Source organism: Rhinatrema bivittatum, chromosome 10 (genome assembly GCF_901001135.1).
Source record: "Rhinatrema bivittatum chromosome 10, aRhiBiv1.1, whole genome shotgun sequence".
Classification (NCBI taxonomy): Eukaryota; Metazoa; Chordata; class Amphibia; order Gymnophiona; family Rhinatrematidae; genus Rhinatrema; species Rhinatrema bivittatum.
The window spans coordinates 125,296,333-125,315,876 of record NC_042624.1 but is presented as its reverse complement, the minus strand read 5'-3'; the positions used below and the strand labels follow the sequence as shown (position 1 = coordinate 125,315,876).

Genomic DNA, 19,544 nt, shown 5'->3' with positions numbered 1-19,544 from the left:
GGGGGGAGGGAGACTAGAGGGAGGAGGGAGAATGAGGGGGAGGGAGTGGGAAGGAAATGGACTGAAAAATTTTTTTTTAAATGTAGCCCGTTGTTACGGGCTTAACGGCTAGTATATTTATAAATGATCTGGTAAGAAATACGACGAGTGAGATAATCAGATTTGCAGATGACACAAAATTGTTCAGAGTAGTTAAATCACAAGCAGATTGTGATAAATTGCAGGAAGACCTTGTGAGACTGGAAAATTGGGCATCCAAATGGCAGATGAAATTTAATGTGGATAAGTGCAAGGTGATGCATATAGGGAAAAATAACCCATGCTATAATTACACAATGTTGGGTTCCATATTAGGTGCTACAACCCAAGAAAGAGATCTAGGCGTCATAGTGGATAACACATTGAAATCGTCGGTTCAGTGTGCTGCGGCAGTCAAAAAAGCAAACAGAATGTTGGGAATTATTAGAAAGGGAATGGTGAATAAAACGGAAAATGTCATAATGCCTCTGTATCGCTCCATGGTGAGACCGCACCTTGAATACTGTGTACAATTCTGGTCGCCGCATCTCAAAAAGATATAATTGCGATGGAGAAGGTACAGAGAAGGGCGACCAAAATAAGGGGAATGGAACAGCTGCCCTATGAGGAAAGACTAAAGAGGTTAGGACTTTTCAGCTTGGAGAAGAGATGGCTGAGGGGGGGGATATGATAGAGATGTTTAAAATTATGAGAGGTCTAGAACAAGTAGATGTGAATCGGTTATTTACTCTTTCGGATAGTAGAAAGACTAGGGGGCACTCCATGAAGTTAGCATGTGGCACATTTAAAACTAATCGGAGAAAGTTCTTTTTTACTCAACGTACAATTAAACTCTGGAATTTTGTTGCCAGAGGATGTGGTTAGTGCAGTTAGTATAGCTGTGTTTAAAAAAGGATTGGATAAGTTTTTGGAGGAGAAGTCCATTACCTGCTATTAAGTTGACTTAGAGAATAGCCACTGCCATTAGCAATGGTAACATGGAATAGACTTAGTTTTTGGGTACTTGCCAGGTTCTTATGGCCTGGATTGGCCACTGTTGGAAACAGTATACTGGACTTGATGGACTCTTGGTCTGACCCAATATGGCATTTTCTTATGTTCTTAAGTTCGACAACTCTTGGCGGCCCCTCTACCCAGGGTATGGGACTATCTGCAGGTCCTGGGCTCGATGGCGTCCACTCTGGAATTGGTTCCAATGGTGTTTGCTCATATGAGGCCTTTACAGAGAGCTTTACTCTCTCGCTGGGATCCGATGTCAAAAGAATTCCAGACACCCTTATCACTCACAGACTCCGCCAGGGCCAATCTTGCTTGGTGGCTTGCCCCAGATCACTTGAGACGCAGGATGGACCTCGAGGTGCCTCAGTGGGTGATAGTGACCACGGTTGCCAGTCTCTCCGGTTTGGGAGCATTGTGCCAGTCTCATTCGGTCCAGGGCCAGTGGTTGCAGGAGGAGGCCCAGTGGTCCATCAATCGACTGGAAACGGATGTGGTGCATTTCCTCTGGGGGGGTGGGGAGGCAAAGCATTTGAATCCTGGAGCCTTAATTTAGTCCTGAGCGACTTGTATGAAGCTTCTTTTAAACCTGTTAAGAAGACCACCTTAAAGGACTAACTTTGAAGGTGGTATTTTTGGTGGTGATCTGTTCAGCTAGGAGAGTTTCGGAGATCCAAACCCTTTCTTGCAGAGAACCCTTTTTGCAAATATCCGAATTCAGAGTTTCTCTCAGAACAGTTCCATCCTTTTTGCCAAACGTTGTCTCAGCTTTTCACCTGAATCAATTTGTGGAACTCCCGCCCTTTCCAAATGTCGAGATGGATGTGCCTCACGCTAGAGTTGAGGCATCTGGATGTCAGAAGGGTTCTGTTGCGCTATCTGGAGGTCACGAATGCCTTCCGGATTTTGAATCATTTGTTTGTCTTGTGGAACGGCCCTAAGAAGGGTCACAAAGCGTCGAAGGCGACCATAGCCCATTGGTTGAAAGAAGCTATTTCTTCCGCTTACATTTTTCGTGGACGGCCTATGGCGGATGGTTTGAAAGCATATTCGATTCGATCTCAGGCTGCGTCCTGGGCAGAGTGCCAGTTGGTCTCACCACAAGAAATTTGCAGGGCGGCAACTTGGAAATCGCTGCATACTTTTGCCAGGCACTACTGCTTGGACGTCCAGGCACCGGATGTTAGCAGTTTCGGGAGCAGTGTGATTTGAGTGGGACTCTCAAGGTCCCACACTGGATAGGGAAGCTTTAGTGCATCCCAGCAGTCTGGACTGCTCCGGGTACATACAGGGAAAAGAAAATTGGTTCTTATCTGCTAATTTTCGTTCCTGTAGTACCACGGATCAGTCCAGACGCCCTCCCTTTGGGGGGGGGGGGGGGGGGTTTGATTAATCAGTTTCTTGAGAGTCCTCTCTAATTGTTCCAAACACTGAAGAAGGCTACAGGTTTCTCCTTATCCTGTGCTCAGGTTTCACAAGTTCATGGTTAGTTTTGTTGGTTTTCTTTTTGTCCTTTGCTTGATCTGCACTAGATACTTTTATTGTGTTCTGCTTTGGTAATATTAATACTGAAGAGATTCAGGTGGTACATCAGGTTAAGAGAGGGTGCTCTTCAAGTTTTCTCTGTCTTCATCTGCTGGAAGGGAGGCAAAACCCAGCAGTCTGGACTGATCCGTGGTACTACAGGAACGAAAATTATCATGTAAGAACTCATTTTCCTTTTTGAAAAAAAAACCCTGGTTCAATTAAAGGTGACAGAGGGTATAATGGTAAATGGAGTTCACTCCAAGAACAGGGGGAGGGGGTTACTAGCGGTGTGCTGCAAGGATCGTCGTTGGTCAGGTTCTGTTCAACATTTTAGTAAACAATAGAGTAGAAGGACTGTTGGGTAAGGTTTGGCTTTTTGCACATATACCAAAATCTGCAATAGGATAGATACATCAGAAGGTGTAGAAATCATGAGATGATCTCTGGTGAAGCTTGAGGAATGATCTAGAGTTTGACAACTAATATTTAATGCTAAAAAATGCAAAGTCATGCATTTGGATTGTAAAAACCCAAGCGAATCATCTAATATAGGGGTAAGAGTGGGATCTGAGGGTGATCATATCTGATGACCTTAAGATGGCCAAACCAGTAGATAAGATGATGGCAAAAACCCGAAGGATGCTTGGGTGCATAGGGAGAAGAATAGCCAGCAAGAAAAAGATGATTTTGTCTCTGGTTAAAACTCTGGAGATCTCATTTGGAGTATTGTGTATAATTTTGTAGACCTCACCTGCAAATGAATATAAACAGAATAGAATCAGTCCAGAGGGCAGCTATTAAAATGGTCAACCCTCTTCATCGTAAAGCATATGGAGACAGACTTAAAGATGTAAATATATTCACCTTGGAGGAAAGGAGGAATGAAGGAAGTATGATAAAGACTTTAAATTATTTCTAAGGAATAAATGCACAGGAAGCAGGTCTCTGTCAATGGAAAGGAGGCTTTAGAATACAAGGTCATGGGATGAGGGTAAAAAGGGATAAAATAAGATGTAATCCAAATAAGAAATATTTATTTACAGAGAGAGTGGTTGAAGAATGGCTTGGCCTCCCAGTGGAGGTGGTGGAGACCAGGACAGTGCTGGAGTCCAAGAAAGCATGGGACAAGCACAGAGGATCTCTAAGGGAGAGGAAGGAAATGTGGACGGGTCATGTACCTGTTGTAATATTGTATGTTCCCATGAGAGAGTTCACTGGGAGACCTGTGAGGAGCAGGTTCCCAGTAGTGTAAGAGTGAGATGATGAGAGAGTGCATACGGGTTCTGGTAGTGTTCAGAAAGGAAGGGATAGATTTTGGTGGTGATATAGAAAAAGAAACTAGATTTATTAGTAGTGTTTCAACTATGTGTAGAGAGAGAAGGGAAAGATGATCCCAAGGGTGTGGGCTGGAGGAACAAGGAGAATGCCAATGTTATCCAAGAAATAGAGAAAGGAAGTGGGTTTCAGGGAAAGGATAAAAGGTTCTCTCTTTACCATGTTAAATTTAAGGTGGCGGTGGGACATCCAGGCAGCAATGTCAGATAAGCAGACTGAGATTTGGGACCAGATTCCAGGTGACATTTCCTCTTCCTTCCCTCCCCTTCCACCAAACGTGCAGGCTTTCTTCCTTCTAATGGGGTTGTATTGCTCAGATAGGGAGGGAGCAGAGGGATGTAGCTTGTGCCAATTGGAAATAGTAAGAACTTGTATATAAAGAGTCAAGAATACATCCAGACACCTCTGCCTTCTTAATTCAATGATTTTGTATGCATAGATCTTTCTGACTGTGTACAGGATGCCACTCCCTCCTGGCGGGTAGAGCATCTCCTGATATCTCCTATGATCTTTCATTGCCACCAAGTTGTGTCTAAATTGTACAGTATTCCTGCTTTGCACTTATTGAATAAGAACCACAGTGGCCACGTATGACAGGGCATCTAATCTGTGAATGTCATTGCTAAGCTGTAAAATGTGGAAGTTTGGCTTGTTTTCTGGGGGAACATCAGGTGTTGAGAGTAGAGCGTGACATGTGTGGCCAGCTTGCTGCTTTGTTGGAGTGATGTGCGGATAACTGGTTGCTTCTCACAGTCACCTACAGCAGCATGGTGCAGCGGACAATCTCTTCTGCTTAACTGGGACCCAGTGTGTAATGTAGCACCTTACCCTGCATCTCCAGCTCTGAACCTCTGCCATGACTGTCAAAGGCTAATGGGATTTTTGTTCTTGCCCCATTTGTTTTCTTTGCAGGTTCCAGTGTCCCCAGTTGTCCGAATATCTCAAGTTAGTTTGAAATTCTCCTGTCATTGTGTAGACACACCTCTCACTGTCTCTCACTCTTTCTCCCTTTCATCTGCCATATTTGTCTTTCCCTCATGATCATTCTCGCATGTCACAGATTAGTTTGGCTGAGATTTCACATCTGAACATAAATCTTGGGCCATGATCTCCCACACAGGCAGAGTTGGAAACTGAGCACAAGCAGCAGTGAAGCAGCAAAGCAACATGGGGCTCTCTGGCTTCAGCTCTCCTCCATCGTCTCTAGAAGTCTAAGAAGTCAGAGCCGGGCCAGGGTGTGGTGTGGTGTAATCTACTATTCACATTACAATCTTATTTCAGCAGCACTGGGGGAGGGGAGAGTGGTAAAACAGGTAAAATACCACATGCTCTGAGTATATTTTATCTCATGCAGTCTTCCCACCTGCCCAGAAGTGTCTTATGGCACTAAGAAAACATCTTTTATGGAGCTAACTGGCTAAGACCCAAATCTTAGGCTCTGAGATATGAGATGAGGGTGGTCCCTTCTCTACCTTTTGGGTTAGTCTGGGAGCTAGTACAATGTGGGGGAGGGAGGGGATTGATGTTCTCCCTTTTGTCCACCCTGAGGATATAATGATATTACAACCATTGCCAAAGAATTAAATCTTCTGATAAATAATTGTATCCCCCCCAATATTTTTTTATGGTTTACTTGTGCAGAGAATCTGGATAACCATGTAAAAGGTGGAATTTTAGTGCATGGCAATGTGAACTGCTCAGTGGCAAAAATATGTCTGAGTGCAGTTTTACAAAACACTGTTCATATCGTGATAACATTTGTAGTGTTTTTACTTGTCCTTTCTCCATTTTATTGCCTTCTGTCTTTAAGCCTCCCTTTCTACAAACAACACTGATGCCAGTGTCTCAGCATCAGTGCTTTTCACGCCAAGCTGGAGCTGCACACAGCATTTCAAAGAGAAACCTCTCCGACTCTGCTGCCCCATCAGCTCCTGCAGGTGGACCTGTCTGGGTCCGCACCTTCCCAGACTTCAGGAGGCCTGGGGTGCTGCTTGCAGATTTGACACTTCTTTCTTGGCAGCTCTCGGTTTGGCCTTGTGATTGCTCTTTCAAATTCCTTCTCACCAAATTGTTCTGACGACAGGGAGTTTGTTCAGAAAGGTTGAACACGTAGGGTCCTTGATCACTGTAGGGAAAGCATTATCATTCAGGAGTTATTCATCAGGAAAATCAAGCAAGCTGCGCAGCTCTGTTTCATCCCAACATCCATTTTTTGGTCCTAACAGCCTGGATGTTGAAAGCAAGAGGATTTAACATAGAAACATGATTTTTATTTATTTATGATGTATTAATCATGGCAGAAAAAGACCATATGGCCTATCTAGTCTGCCCATCCACACCAACCACTCAACTTTATAATCCTTATCACGCCGTCAGAGATCTCCTGTGCTTGTCCCATGCTTTCTTGAATCCAGATACTGCTTTGTCTCCACTAGCTCTACAGAGAAGCTGTTTCATGCTTCCACTTCCTCCTCTGTAAAGAAATATTTCCTCATGAGCCTACCCTCTTTCACCCTCATCCCATGATCTCTCGTTTTAGAGCTTCCTATCCGTTGAAAGAGGCCTGCTTCCTCTGCATGGAAACCATGGAGCTATTTAAATGTCTCTCTCATATCTCCCCCATCCCTCCTTTCCTCTAGGGTCTCCTGTGGTGTAGAATTTTAAGTCTGTCCCCACATGTTTTAGAATAAAGACCGCTGACTATTCTTGTAGCCACTCTGTGGACCGACTCCATCTGGTTTATATCCTGTTGAAGGTGCAGTCTACTAACTATCCCCTCAGTCAAAACAGCAAGGCTAACGCAAGTAAGAGAGAGAGCCCTATCATTAGCAAGGCCATCATTATGGAACACCATGCCCTCAGAAATCAGATTACAAAAAGACATCAAACTATTCAGAAAAAGCCTAAAAACATGGCTATTAAGAACATAAGAACATAAGAAAATGCCATACTGGGTCAGACCAAGGGTCCATCAAGCCCAGCATCCTGTTTCCAACAGTGGCCAATCCAGACCATAAGAACCTGGCAAGTACCCAAAAACTAAGTCTATTCCATGTAACCATTGCTAATGGCAGTGGCTATTCTCTAAGTGAACCTAATAGCAGGTAATGGACTTCTCCTCCAAGAACTTATCCAATCCTATTTAAACAAGCATACCACAAAGAGAATGGAGAATAAAAACCAGGGAATTGTAGAGAGCAATGAGTTTGTGCACTAACAAAACACACCTACTCAACACGAGTATGTTTTACTTTTAAGCAGAAACAGATAACATGTAGATTGTATATTGTTAAAAACTGTGCTAATAATTCTAAGCATTTCTATTTCACTTATCATCCTATAGTTATTATGAAACTATGTACCGTAACCTACAGGCACCTGTCTAGTTATATTAAACGCATTTAGCAACATTAATTTATGTGCCTCATAGTGAACCGTTGTGACGGCTACTAGCTTAATGACGGTATAGAAAAGAGTTTAAATAAATAAATAGATTTGTACACAGCATTCCAAATCAGGTCTCGCCAGGGACTCACACAGATGCAATATCACATCCATTCCTCTCCAAATGCACTCAAGCATCCTGACTTTTGTTCTCACCTTATCCATCTTAAGATAATCAGATACAATCACCCCGAGATTCTGCTCTCTTTTCTTGCATAGAAGAATTTCACTTCCTATTAGGTACCTCTCTCTTTGGATTTTGCAGTCCAGATTTATAGCTTTATATTTTTTAGCATTAAATCTTAACTGCCAGACCCTGGATCATTCCTAATGTTTCACTAGATACCTCCTCATGTTTTCCACAGATTCTTCTGGTTTCTACGAAGGAATACACTAGAAAATATTTTGGGGTAGATTTTAATAGATACGCGCGCGCGCGTCCATGTGTGTGTGCTACCCGGCGCGCACACATGGCCACGCGATTTTATAACATGCACGCACAAGGGGGTGCACAATTGTGCACCTTACACTTGCCAAGCCACGCTGCCTTCCCCCGTACCCTACCCCCCTCTGGATTTACGTGCGTAATCTTTTGAAAATGTGCCCCTTTGTGTTTAAATGGAGGACGTTTCCCATCTGGTGTGAGGGCAAAACCCTGGATCCCTTATCTTACCCCAAGCAAAGACTGCTTAAATACCTTCTACATCTTTCAGAGTCTGACTCTGTTAGCGTGCAGCTGAGCGTAAATGGGGCCATATCCATGCACATGTAGAAGAGTTCCTCTCTGTGCAGCCCTTAATTGTCAGATTTCAAAATTCCCATCAAGCCACCCGTAAAGTCATGGAACCTTAGTATGATTTTGATTTAGCTGATGAACTCTTGTGAGCTCAGGACCTAGAAGGTCATATTTTAGTGACGACCAGTTAACCCTGCAGAGTCGGTGAGCTCCAGGCCCTACTGACTTAGCCACCTGATTGGGTTTGGAGACAAAGGGTAGTGGTAAATGGAGTTCACTCCAAGGAAAGAAGCAGTACTAGTGATGGGCCACAGAGATCGGTTCTTTTCTTTTTTCCTATTTTACATATTCTGACATACATGCAGCAAGTAACAATGCAAAACAATACAGACTTACTGTAAATGAAATAGTACAAAGTCAATTATTAGACAAAGAATTACAAACTGATTATAAATGCCCCTTACATTATCATATTTAAAGGTTTTTCCCTTTAGATCATATCATATTCTTTCCAGATCAGACACCATATATATGGTGCCAGTGGTCAGTGCCTGGAATAGATTTCCAAAATGTAGAAATTGCGAGGTACATGGCCAACAGTAATTGACCAACTAGGACTCTGTACTTATGGGGGATCAAAGAACCATCCCAAAAGCCCAGGAAGGGCTTCAAATGTAAAGGAAACCCAAGAATGTCAGTTATTTCCTGTGCCACCCGAGACCGAAAGTGACATATTATGCGGTAATACCACCACATGTGAATAAACGTACCAACTTCCCCGCACCCCCTCCAACAGGTAGAGATCTTAGCATAAAAAGTAGGTGTATGATAGGTTTTGTGAAGTAATTAAACCATTAATTCTACCCTTTTGGTGCAGATAGAAAGATGGAAAGCAGAAGATCAAATGCGTTTCCAGATTTTCCCATCCAGTTCCAATTCTAGGTCTGAGTTCCAGACATCAACAGTAGACAGTGGAATATTTTTGCTAAATTTAATTGCCAGGAACCTGAGATAGAAGACTATAATGTTTTTAGACACAGCAAAGCAATCAAAGTACTCTATAGCATTTAAGGGGAGAAGCTATTTGGTCAAATTGAAATGGCTCACGAGTGCCTGTTGCAACTGCAGATAAGCATGTAAGGAAGGACTAAGTTCAAATTCCTCTCTGAGCTCCTGAAAAGTAAAAAAAAAAAATTGTTTTTTGCAATGAAAATCCAGACCCTGATTTTGCCACTGCTTGAACACAAGAAAATTCTGCATTCACATACGGCGGCTATGGGGATAGGGATTCTGGGGCAGCTCCCAAATATTTTATTATCTGCCTCCACACAGATAAAGTGTGTGCTGTCAGAGATGACAGGAACGCGATGAGAAGAAGGGAAGCTTAGATCGTTTCTTTTCAACATTTTCGTAAGCAAACATTTTGTGAAAGGACTCTTAGGAAAGGTTATTTTTTTTGCAGTTCATACCAAAACCTGCAACATGGTAGACACCCAGGAAGGTGAGGAAAACATGAGGAGGAATATAGCAAAGCTTGAAGAATGGTCTAGAGTCTGGCAGCAAAGATTTAATGCTACAAAATACAAGGTCATGCACTTGGGCGGGAACAGACAGGAGGTAAACTCCTAAGCACAAAACAAGAGCAGGATCTAGGTATGATCATATCCAATGATCTTAAGGTGGCCAAATAACTGAATAAGGCAACAGCAAAAACCAGAAAGATGCTTGGATGCATAGAGAAAGGAATGGTCAGCAGAAGAGTGAAGGAGATATTGTCCTGCATATGTCCCTGGTGAGACCTCATTTGGAGTACTGTGTACAGTTCTGGACACCGCATCTTCAAAAGGATTTAAAAAGTAATACCTACAGTACCTGAATTTAATCTGCTTTGAAGTGGCCGAAAGTTAGATTATGAATATAAATAAATAAAATAATGGAATCGGACCAGAGGTCGCTACTAAAATTGTCAATGTATACCAAAAGAAAAGGAGAGAGATGATAAAAATATTTAAATACTTCCACGGTATCAATGCACAGGAGGCAGGCCTCTTCCAATGGAAAGGAGGCTTTGGAACAAGGGATCAAGGAATGAGGGTGAAAGAGGGTAGGCTCAGGATTACAAGTGAGAGAAAGAGCCCTATCACTAGCAGGACCAATAATCTGGAACACAATGCCTCCAGAGATCAGGCTACAAAGTGATCTCAAGGCATTCAAGAAAAGTTTAAAAACATGGCTTTTTAAACAAGCATTTTATAAAGAGACGAAAGAATAGAGAGAAATTATTCAGGAAAAGACAGAAAGGCACCGACCCAGGGTACTTAGAACTTTACAGTAGATTAGTCTATGAACTCTACACCACAATAAGCTTAACTATAAAACTATGTGTGATAAAACTACCCGTGTAAGTACCTTGGTACAATTGGTCATGAACTACTTTGCTAAATGACTATGTCTAATGATATATTGTAACCGAACCTTTGACGGCACCTGTTAGAATGTACTATAGTACACTTACCTACATTAAATATGTGCCTACATGTAAAACGTTGCGATGGTATTTAAATTTAGCAACGGTATAGAAACGTTTTAAAATAAATAAATAAATAAAATAAGGAAATATTTCTTACAGAGAGGGTGGTAGATGCATGGAATAATCTTCCAATGGAGGTGAAAGAGACAAGGACAGTATCTGGATTCAAGAAAGTATGGGATAAACATACAGTATCTCTGAGGGGAGTGGTAGGGATTATAGAGCTGAATAGTTGGTGTGAATGGGTAGACTAGATAGGCCATATGATAATTTTCTTCAATCACGTTTTTATACTGTTTCATCATAGCAAGGTGTCCCGGGTTCCTGTCTATAATTTTCTCGAATTTTCATCTCAGCAAATCAGTTGTCCCACCAGTATTTATCTCCAGGCTACTGGGTTTTTAAAGATGAACAAACCTTATACAATTTGGATTGCAAGAGAGCCATTGCCTTCCATGTGGAGAAGAGCAAATCTCATAGAAGATCCACCCATCTGTTTTTTCTTTTCACCCCAGTGGGCCTGCAATTGTTGTAATTATAGTGATACTGTTGCAAGGATTTGCCCTTCAGATGATGCGTTATCTTCTTGCATCAAGGATGTGTCTCCAGGGTTGTGTGTTCAGGAGGTGTTATGACTGCTGTTGTAAAATAGTAGCATAGTAAAAATTGGTAGAAAAAGATCCAAATTGTCCACTCAGTTTGCCCAGAAAGTTCTTTAGGTTTTTTTCGGTGGTAACTGCCGCTCTGTGCAGGTTACTACCTTTAACAGAAGGCACAAAGCGGCAATTACTACCCTAGGAAAACCTTTCTAGTCAGACTGAATGACCACTTGAGTCATTTTCTGCTGACATTAATATGCTACAACATCAGTTGAAATCCCTCCTAGGCACACGACCCTGGAGACATATCTTCAGTGCAAAAAAATGCATCATCTAGAAGGCAAGTCTTTGCTTCAGGATCACTTCCTGCCACACCAGCTTGAAGCTCTTCTGCCAGGGGACCTTACTTCTTCAAAGTAGCACAGGGACTGCTAGATTGGAGGAGGAACTGTCCTTGAAGGTCTGCTCTGCATACCTCTCTGTATGCCTCAGTTCCTCCAGGTCTGTCACTCTAGCCTCCAGAGATCAGACTCTGAGAACCAGGAGCTTTTTGCACTGGGTGCACACATACAACCTTTCGCCATCAGGTAGATAATCATACATGTGGCACTTGGTTTAAAAGACTGAATTGCCCTCATCCTGCTGCTGGTCTGCTGTCTAAATCTTAATATGATTGAGTTACTAAAGTTATTTAAAGTTGCATAAGAAGTGTAGATTCTTAATCCTGTTTAAAATACCCTAATACATTTAAGGGACTTATTTTAATATGTTTGTCAATGACCTGCAATAGAACTAAGATTAATCAATTGCTAGAGTCAGGGTTAATTGCCCACTTGTTATTGTAAATTCCTATTTGACTGCTATTGTGAAAAATGTCCCTCTTCTAATTTGGGAAACAATCTTTATATGAAACTGTGTGACGGTGGGTGGGAAAATCAAGTACCGTGGATTTCTTCTCCAGGAAACAGCTCTCACACCTTCCCACAGTAAAGCAATTTACTTTTGCATGTTGTTAATACACACAGAGTAACCCTCTATTCTGCATCTTTAAATACATACTTTCCCAGGAAAACAATACAACCACCAATAAATGCCACTTTTGCTATCACCACTCTCTCAGGACTGAGAAAAATTGCATCTCATTAGTTATACCAAGGCATGTCTGATTCTAGATTTATGCTGCTGCTTACAAGTTTCAAACTTAATTCAGCCCCTTTGTGTCCAATATATGCACATGTATTTTTCTGTGACTCTAGAAGGGCGTGTCAAGTTTCATATTAGAGCTATGGCAGCATAGGCCTATCTGTAGTCAACCACCATTGAGGAGGTTTGTAAAGCTCCTATGTGGAGTTCAGTCCACACATTAATTTACCATTACTATCAAGATGCTGATTCTCAATATCATAGAAAGTGCATTGACAGAGCTATGAGAGGAGTGTCATTACTGCAGAAAAGGAAGCTGAGCTCAGGATTGAGGTGTATTGGTAAAGTGTGTTTAAGGGTGGTGACATTCATCAAATAGCAGGAGATGCTGCAGGTAAGATTGTGAGCTATGTTGGCAGAGCTGTGTATGGTCTCATTATTGGAATAGCAAGAGGTGCTGCTAGGCAGGCAGGTGCATTCGCAGAGCTGTGTGTGGGTTCTTAATACTGAAACAGCAGGGGGTGCTGCAGGGCAATATTAAGGTGCACTGGCAAAGCTGGGGTAGGGGGAGTCTTGGCATAGCAGGACAGGAATGAGGTGCATTGGCACTTTTTCTACTCTGTGATTGACTACAGTGGCTTAGAACAATCTTGCATTAAAATTCACAAAAGTTAAATTATTGAGTTTCAGATTAGCAATTTATTTTCACTAATATAAATAATCCTTAATTACCCACAGTCCTGTTCTGGTGGTTTGATTACTTTTTCCCCTTTGTTTTTCTCCTAAATTGTTCTGCTTATCCAATTAATTTAGCTCATCCATGGAACAGTTCCAAATTATCTGGCTAACTTTTATTTATTTATTTATTTTATTTAAGGTTTTTATATACCGGTATTCGTCAAGACTTCATATCGGTTTACATTTAACTTATAACAATAGAGAAATACAATAAACAATGGGAAAGGCGGAACTTGGCGAATATACAGAAGAGTATAGCAATCTATAGGGGGATCAAGCATACATAAGTATTGGCAAATTAACAAGGAGAATGCTGATTGAGGGTGATACATGGGTAGTAAAGTAAAAACATGAAGTTGATGCTAGAGAGGATTACAAATTAATATATAATTGGTTGTATCTATGCAGAGGAATGTACAAGAGAGGTGAATGGCTAGGAGAGATTGGCAGGGTGGAGGGAAAAGGAGGGCAGTCAATGGCAGCGGTGGGGGTGGAGATTTATTCCGGGTAGGCTTGTTTGAATAGCCAGGATTTCAGCTTCTTTTTAAATTGTTGAGTGCTTATTTCAAGTCGAATGTCAGGTGGCATACTGTTCCAGTGAATGGGACCTGTCTGGATGAACAGCTGGCATACTGTTCCAGTGAATGGGACCTGTCTGGAATAACAGCTGGCATACTGTTCCAGTGAATGGGACCTGTCTGGATAAACAGCTGGCATACTGTTCCAGTGAATGGGACCTGTCTGGATGAACAGCTGGCATACTGTTCCAGTGAATGGGACCTGTCTGGATGAACAGCTGGCTAGTTGAAGGTATTCAGAGCAGTGAGAATTTTAAAACCTGTGGTTTGTCCAGCTAAGTCACGGTAGTTTTTGAGTGCTAGTGTATCAACCATAAGTACTTACCCCTACCTGACACGACTATATGCCAAAAACATTATCCTAATATAATAGACGATGGCTGAAAAAGACCAAGGGGCAGATTTTTAATCTTACGGCGCGTGGGGCACATTTGTGCTCGCTTCCCAGCGCGCACAAATGTACATCTGATTTTATAATATGCGCGCGCTGCCGTGCGCATATTATAAAATCCAGGGTCAGCGCGCGCAAGGGGGTGCACACTTGTGCACCTTGCATGCACCGAGCCCTAGGGGAGGCCCGATGGCTTGCCTCGGAGGGAACTTTCCGTTCGCTCCCCCCCCCCCCCCCCCCCCACACCTTCCCCTATCTAACACACCCCCTTCCCTATCTAATTCCCCCCCCCCTACATTTATTGCAGAAGTTAAGCCTGCCGCTGTGCCAGAGGACTCGGGACCGGCCCCACCCCCAGACCACCTCTTTTTCAAAGCCCTGGGACATACGCGCGTCCCGGGGCTTGCGCGCGCCACCGAGCCTATGCAAAATAGGCTCGGCGCGCACAGGGGTAGGTTTTAAAGGGTTATGCGTGTAACCCTTTGAAAATCTACTCCCAACTGTCCCAACCAGTTCACCCAGATAGTCCTGTCCACATTGAACATAATAACATGCCATACTGGATCAGACCAAGGGTTCATCATGCCCAGCATCCTGTTTCCAACAGTGGCCAATCCAGGCCACAAGAACCTGGCAATTACCCAAAAACTAAGTCTATTCCATGCAACTGTTACTAGTAATATTATACTAGTATATATATACCCAAACTATTCGTTAACAAGTCATAATGTATATAGGTTATATGCTATAAGTTTATTTTTCCATATATTTGTTTCAACTGTTACCATGTTTTATTTTAATTGTTTTAATTGTTATCATGTTACAATGTAAAATAGGGCAGAACTCGCCCTATTCTCTCTGTTACCTGGAAACCGATGTGATATCTCGATCGAATGTCGGTATATAAAAGAAAGAAAATAAATATAAATAAAATAGTAATAGTGGCTATTTTCTAAGTCAACTTAATTAATAGCAGGTAATGGACGTCTCCTCCAAGAACTTATCCAAACTTTTTTTAAACCCAGCTACACCAACTGCACTAACCACATCCTCTGGCAACAAATTCCAGAGTTTAATTGTGCGTTGAGTGAAAAAGAATTTTCTCCGATTAGTTTTAAATGTGCCCCATGCTAACTTCATGGAGTGCCCCCTAGTCTTTATATTATCCGAAAGAGTAAATAACTGATTCACATTAACCTGTTCTAGACCTCTCATGATTTCTTGGGTTGTAGCACCTAATATGGAACCTAACATTGTGTCACTACAGCAAGGGTTATTTTTCCCTATATGCATCATCTTGCACTTGTCCACATTAAATTTCATCTGCTATTTCGATGCCAAGAATATTGCCATTCACAACCAAGCCCCCTTGGAATCCATTCACAACCAAGCCCCCTTGGATCTTCAATTCTCATTAAGACTTCACACATCCTCCAGACCAATCAGAGAAGCTTACAGAGGATCCCTGCATAACCCCCCCCCCAACAAAATCCACCAAATATCTTACCACCAGAGAACGGGCCTTTTCCACAGCGGGACCAACTATTTGGAACACTATCCCACCAGAGCTCAGACAAGAACCTTGCCTGTTGACTTTCAGAAAAAGGCTCAAGACGTGGTTATTTAAACAGGCCTTTCCATAAACCAAGAACCCCCAGCTGTTACGAACGATCACTCAACAATTTGTAAATAATTGATACAGTTATCTAGTTACTGTCTGCTATTTCTTCCTCTTCCCAGTTCCAGCACCCCTGTTCATTGTAACTTTTATATTCTCTATACCATGTTAATAGGTTACAACCCTTGTTATTTGTAAACCGACATGATATGATCTGTATCATGAATGCCGGTATAAAAAAAGCACTAAATAAATAAATAAATATATCCCATCTGCCAGCTATAGAGCGTGACCACCTGTATAATATCACTCAAGCATAATTTTGGCTCTGGCTACTGATCATATAGTCTAAAGCAGGGGTCGGGAACCTTTTTGGCTGAGAGAGCCATGAACGCCACATATTTTAAAATGTAATTCTGTGAGAGCCATACTAACTACAAACCCCCACCCTCCTGACCCCCCCCCCCCCAAGACCTACCAAATTAATTTACTACAACCCCCTACTCTCCTGACGCCCCCCCAAGACCTGCCAAATTACTTTGCCCTTACTATGTCAGAGGTAGCTCCTGTGACATAGTAAGGGCAAAGGGCCGTCGACGCCATTTTGACTACTGGCAGCCGACAGCCCAAGTCCAGGAGATCCCTCCGGACCGCTCCTGGACCCCCGCTGGACCACCAGGGACTTTTGGCAGGTCTTGGGGGGGTCAGGAGGGTGGGGGGTTGTAGTAAATTAATTTTGGAGGTCATGGGGGGCGTCAGGAGGGTGGGGGATTTTGTTAGATTTTTACTTTTTTATTAAAGATTTGTCTGCGAGCCAGATGCAGCCATCAAAAGAGCCACATCTGGCTCGCGAGCCATAGGTTCCTGACCCCTGGTCTAAAGAAAAAGCTTTCAATTCCTCTCTCAGTTGTTTGAGTGCAGAACACTCATGCACACTACCCCAACCTACACGGGTATATATTCTACTTTATTTTTAAATATGTTTGCTCTCAGTTTTAAAATATGATACAATAAAGAATGGACATGTTATAACATGATATAACACTTACAATTATGAGTAATTATAAATGAGCTATGTTACCGTAAAGTCTTGGCACTTGTTTAGTGATAGATTTTATCTGTTTTCCAATAGTAATATTGGTGCCTTCTTTTAAACCGTTATGATGGTACCTAACTTAATGATGGTATAGAAAAGTTTTTAAATAAATAAATATTTATTTATTTTGTGATAGATTCCTGCATTTGAGAAGCTCACTTATTTCTCTCCCGCTTTCCCAAGCAGTTAATTTCCCCCAAATGACAACTTTACAGTGTCCCCCTATGCATTGCCATCGAATTTCAAATATTCATTCATTTCCTTTTCAGTATCAGTAATGACCCTTTCATCACTAAGCAAGGGATCATTCATTCTCCATAATTTCCTACTGGGGATCATATTCTGAAAATCCCTCAATTCAGTCCATACTGGTGCATGGCCAGTCCAGATCGTAGGTTCTATATCTGCATTAGCCAACTGACCTATATATGTAGACTCTAACAAAATAAGATGAATGCAGCTTCTCTATCATCATCTGCCTGGATTTGCATCCCCAGACATGAAGATGCTTGTCCCTAGAGCAGCCACAGACGATTGACATCGCACAAAGATACTGAAGAGAATCGGCCCAGGAATGATCCCTGAGGTGTCCACCAATCACAGTGAATTCCATGTACCATCACCCTCTGTTGCCTATCACTCAACCACTTTCTTATCCAATCCTCTACATTGATGCTCAGTTCAAGATTGGCTGAATACAAGTAAAACCCAGTCCAGTGCATAACCCTGATTTAAATGTGACAGTTCCCCTCCGCTAATACGAGGCTACTTCAGGTCTGAAACCCACTGAATTCTAGACATGCTACTATCCTTTCCTTCAGTAGAGTCTCCATTAATTTTCCAGCCTACTCTCTGCCCTTACTGTGTCAGGAAGAGGAACAACACACATCTTGTTCTAGCTTGCTGCACACTGGTCCTGCATCTGGACCCTGTAGTTAATGAGCTCAGCCTGATCCTAGGCACTGCACAGCTGCAAGGAAGGTTTTTCTTACTCCTCTACGCCTCTATATCCATTGTGCTTGGAGGGCTCCCCTCGCTTGGAGAATATAGGCATGGCCAGGAGAGTCTTGGACAAGTTAATTATACTCTGAATTGTTCTCCCTCCTCCCATGGTAGGGTTAGCTAGAATCTCCTATCTTCCCAGGACTATGGAAAGCTACTCCTGTCTTGTCACCGGGAGCTGTACCCCAATTCCTGTCCCATGCCTTACCAAGGCAGGGAAGGTACAGGCATAGGCACCAGCTCTGTGGGTGTTTGAGCACCCTCAATATTGTCTCCTGCATTCTTGTAGATTGGGAGCTGAATGCTCCATGCAGTAGGGCTGTCTATCAGGGCAATAAGGAAGTGCTTCTGCTGCCTCCTACTGGTCCCGCCTCCCCCTGCAGCCTGTTGGCTGACTATATAATGTCTGACCAATGGGCTGCAGGGGGAGGTCAGAGAATAGTAGCAGTGTAAGACAGAGGTGCAAGTGGAGATCGGGACAATGCTGATAGAGGGTTTGGAAAAGGTAAAGAGGGTCAGATGAGCTAGGAGGAGGGTGAGAGAGGGTCTTATCGAATTGTGCTATGAGGGTCTGGGAGAGGAAGTGAAAGAAGGATTGCGAGAGAGGAAGAGGAGTAGACACAGGCTGAGAGGGCTGATGGAGGAGACGGGCTTTGAGAAGGGGAGTGTAGCTGTGAGAAGAGAAAAGCTGTAGTAAGAGGAGCAGGGGGAGGAACTTAATGAGAACGAGATGAAGGGGCAGATGGAGGAAAATGAAAAGAAGGGTTGTAAGGGGTTCATGGTGGAGGGAAGAGGTGAGAGAAGATAATGAACTGTGGAGAGAGAGAGCTGGTGGACAGAAAGAGATACACACCTGGAGGAAAAATAACAAACGAGAAAGAAAGGAAAGGAGGAGAAGAAACTAAGCTTTAAAAGAAAAAAGGCAGGAAGGAAAGTAAGAAAAGCCAGGCACAGGCAGAAACAGAGGAGAGATTCCGAAGCTTGGAAAATTGTTTAGACAAAGTTTGGTGAGGATTTCTGTGCTGAGGGAGCAGGTGGTATTTGGGGGATTGTAGTGGCATGCAATGTCATAGGCTCAAAATCTCTCCCAAAACGGGGCAACTTGGACATTATGAGGGCATAAATTGAGGGGGATTTAGGTAAACATTGTTCCCAAAAATGAATGAAACCTTCCCCTTTTCCACGTTAAAACTTCTGTGAGGTTTTGAAATTGAGGCTGGGGAGGCAGTGACGGTTTCAGGGCAAGCAGTGGGTGGAGGAGACCTGAGGCCAGGAGGAGGGGGGAAGACAAACTGAAAGGCAGCTGAGCCTGGCCACAGAGGAATGAGGAGAAGCAGAGAAGAGCAGGCTAAAAGGAGGGTAGGGATGGAGCCAGGAGGGAGGAGACTTCCCCATGACCACATTACCTGCTCCAGGCTTGGACAGGCGTGCTCACAAGCCACTGACTTTTTGCTGGGGGCGCTGTAATTTGGGTTGAGTTCAGCTCAGCACCCCAGTTGGTTTCTCAGGTTGGCTGCTCTGGGTCCACATGTGATACTGGTGCCCATGTGCTGCTTCCCTGTTCTGAGATGGTTCCTCAGGCTTATTCTCGGACACACCACTACTCCAACTTATCACATCTATCACTGTGCAAAAATGCACGAGATCCTCCCTGATCAGTAGAGCTTACAGTCTAAGGGCGAAAGAGACTTAGGTTGTGAGCAGGATAATCAGGGGTTAAGCTGTAAACGAGCCTCAGAAAAGTGGGTTTCATGCTATATTGGCTGCCTGTC

At 43.0% G+C, this 19,544-nt stretch overlaps 1 protein-coding gene across 5 annotated transcripts in view; it reads left to right on the top strand.

The window, feature by feature from the left end:
* PTPRF (protein tyrosine phosphatase receptor type F) overlaps positions 1-19,544 on the top strand; it is a 792,879-nt gene that overhangs the window by 696,413 nt on the left and 76,922 nt on the right. For 3 of the 5 annotated variants that reach the window (XM_029617709.1, XM_029617708.1, XM_029617713.1), the window contains one exon: positions 4,810-4,842. The exons of the other annotated variants lie outside the window; for them this stretch is intronic. In XM_029617709.1, the coding sequence (XP_029473569.1) occupies positions 4,810-4,842 (33 nt within the window). The remainder of the gene's footprint in view (positions 1-4,809; positions 4,843-19,544) is intronic. 5 annotated transcript variants of the gene reach the window in all.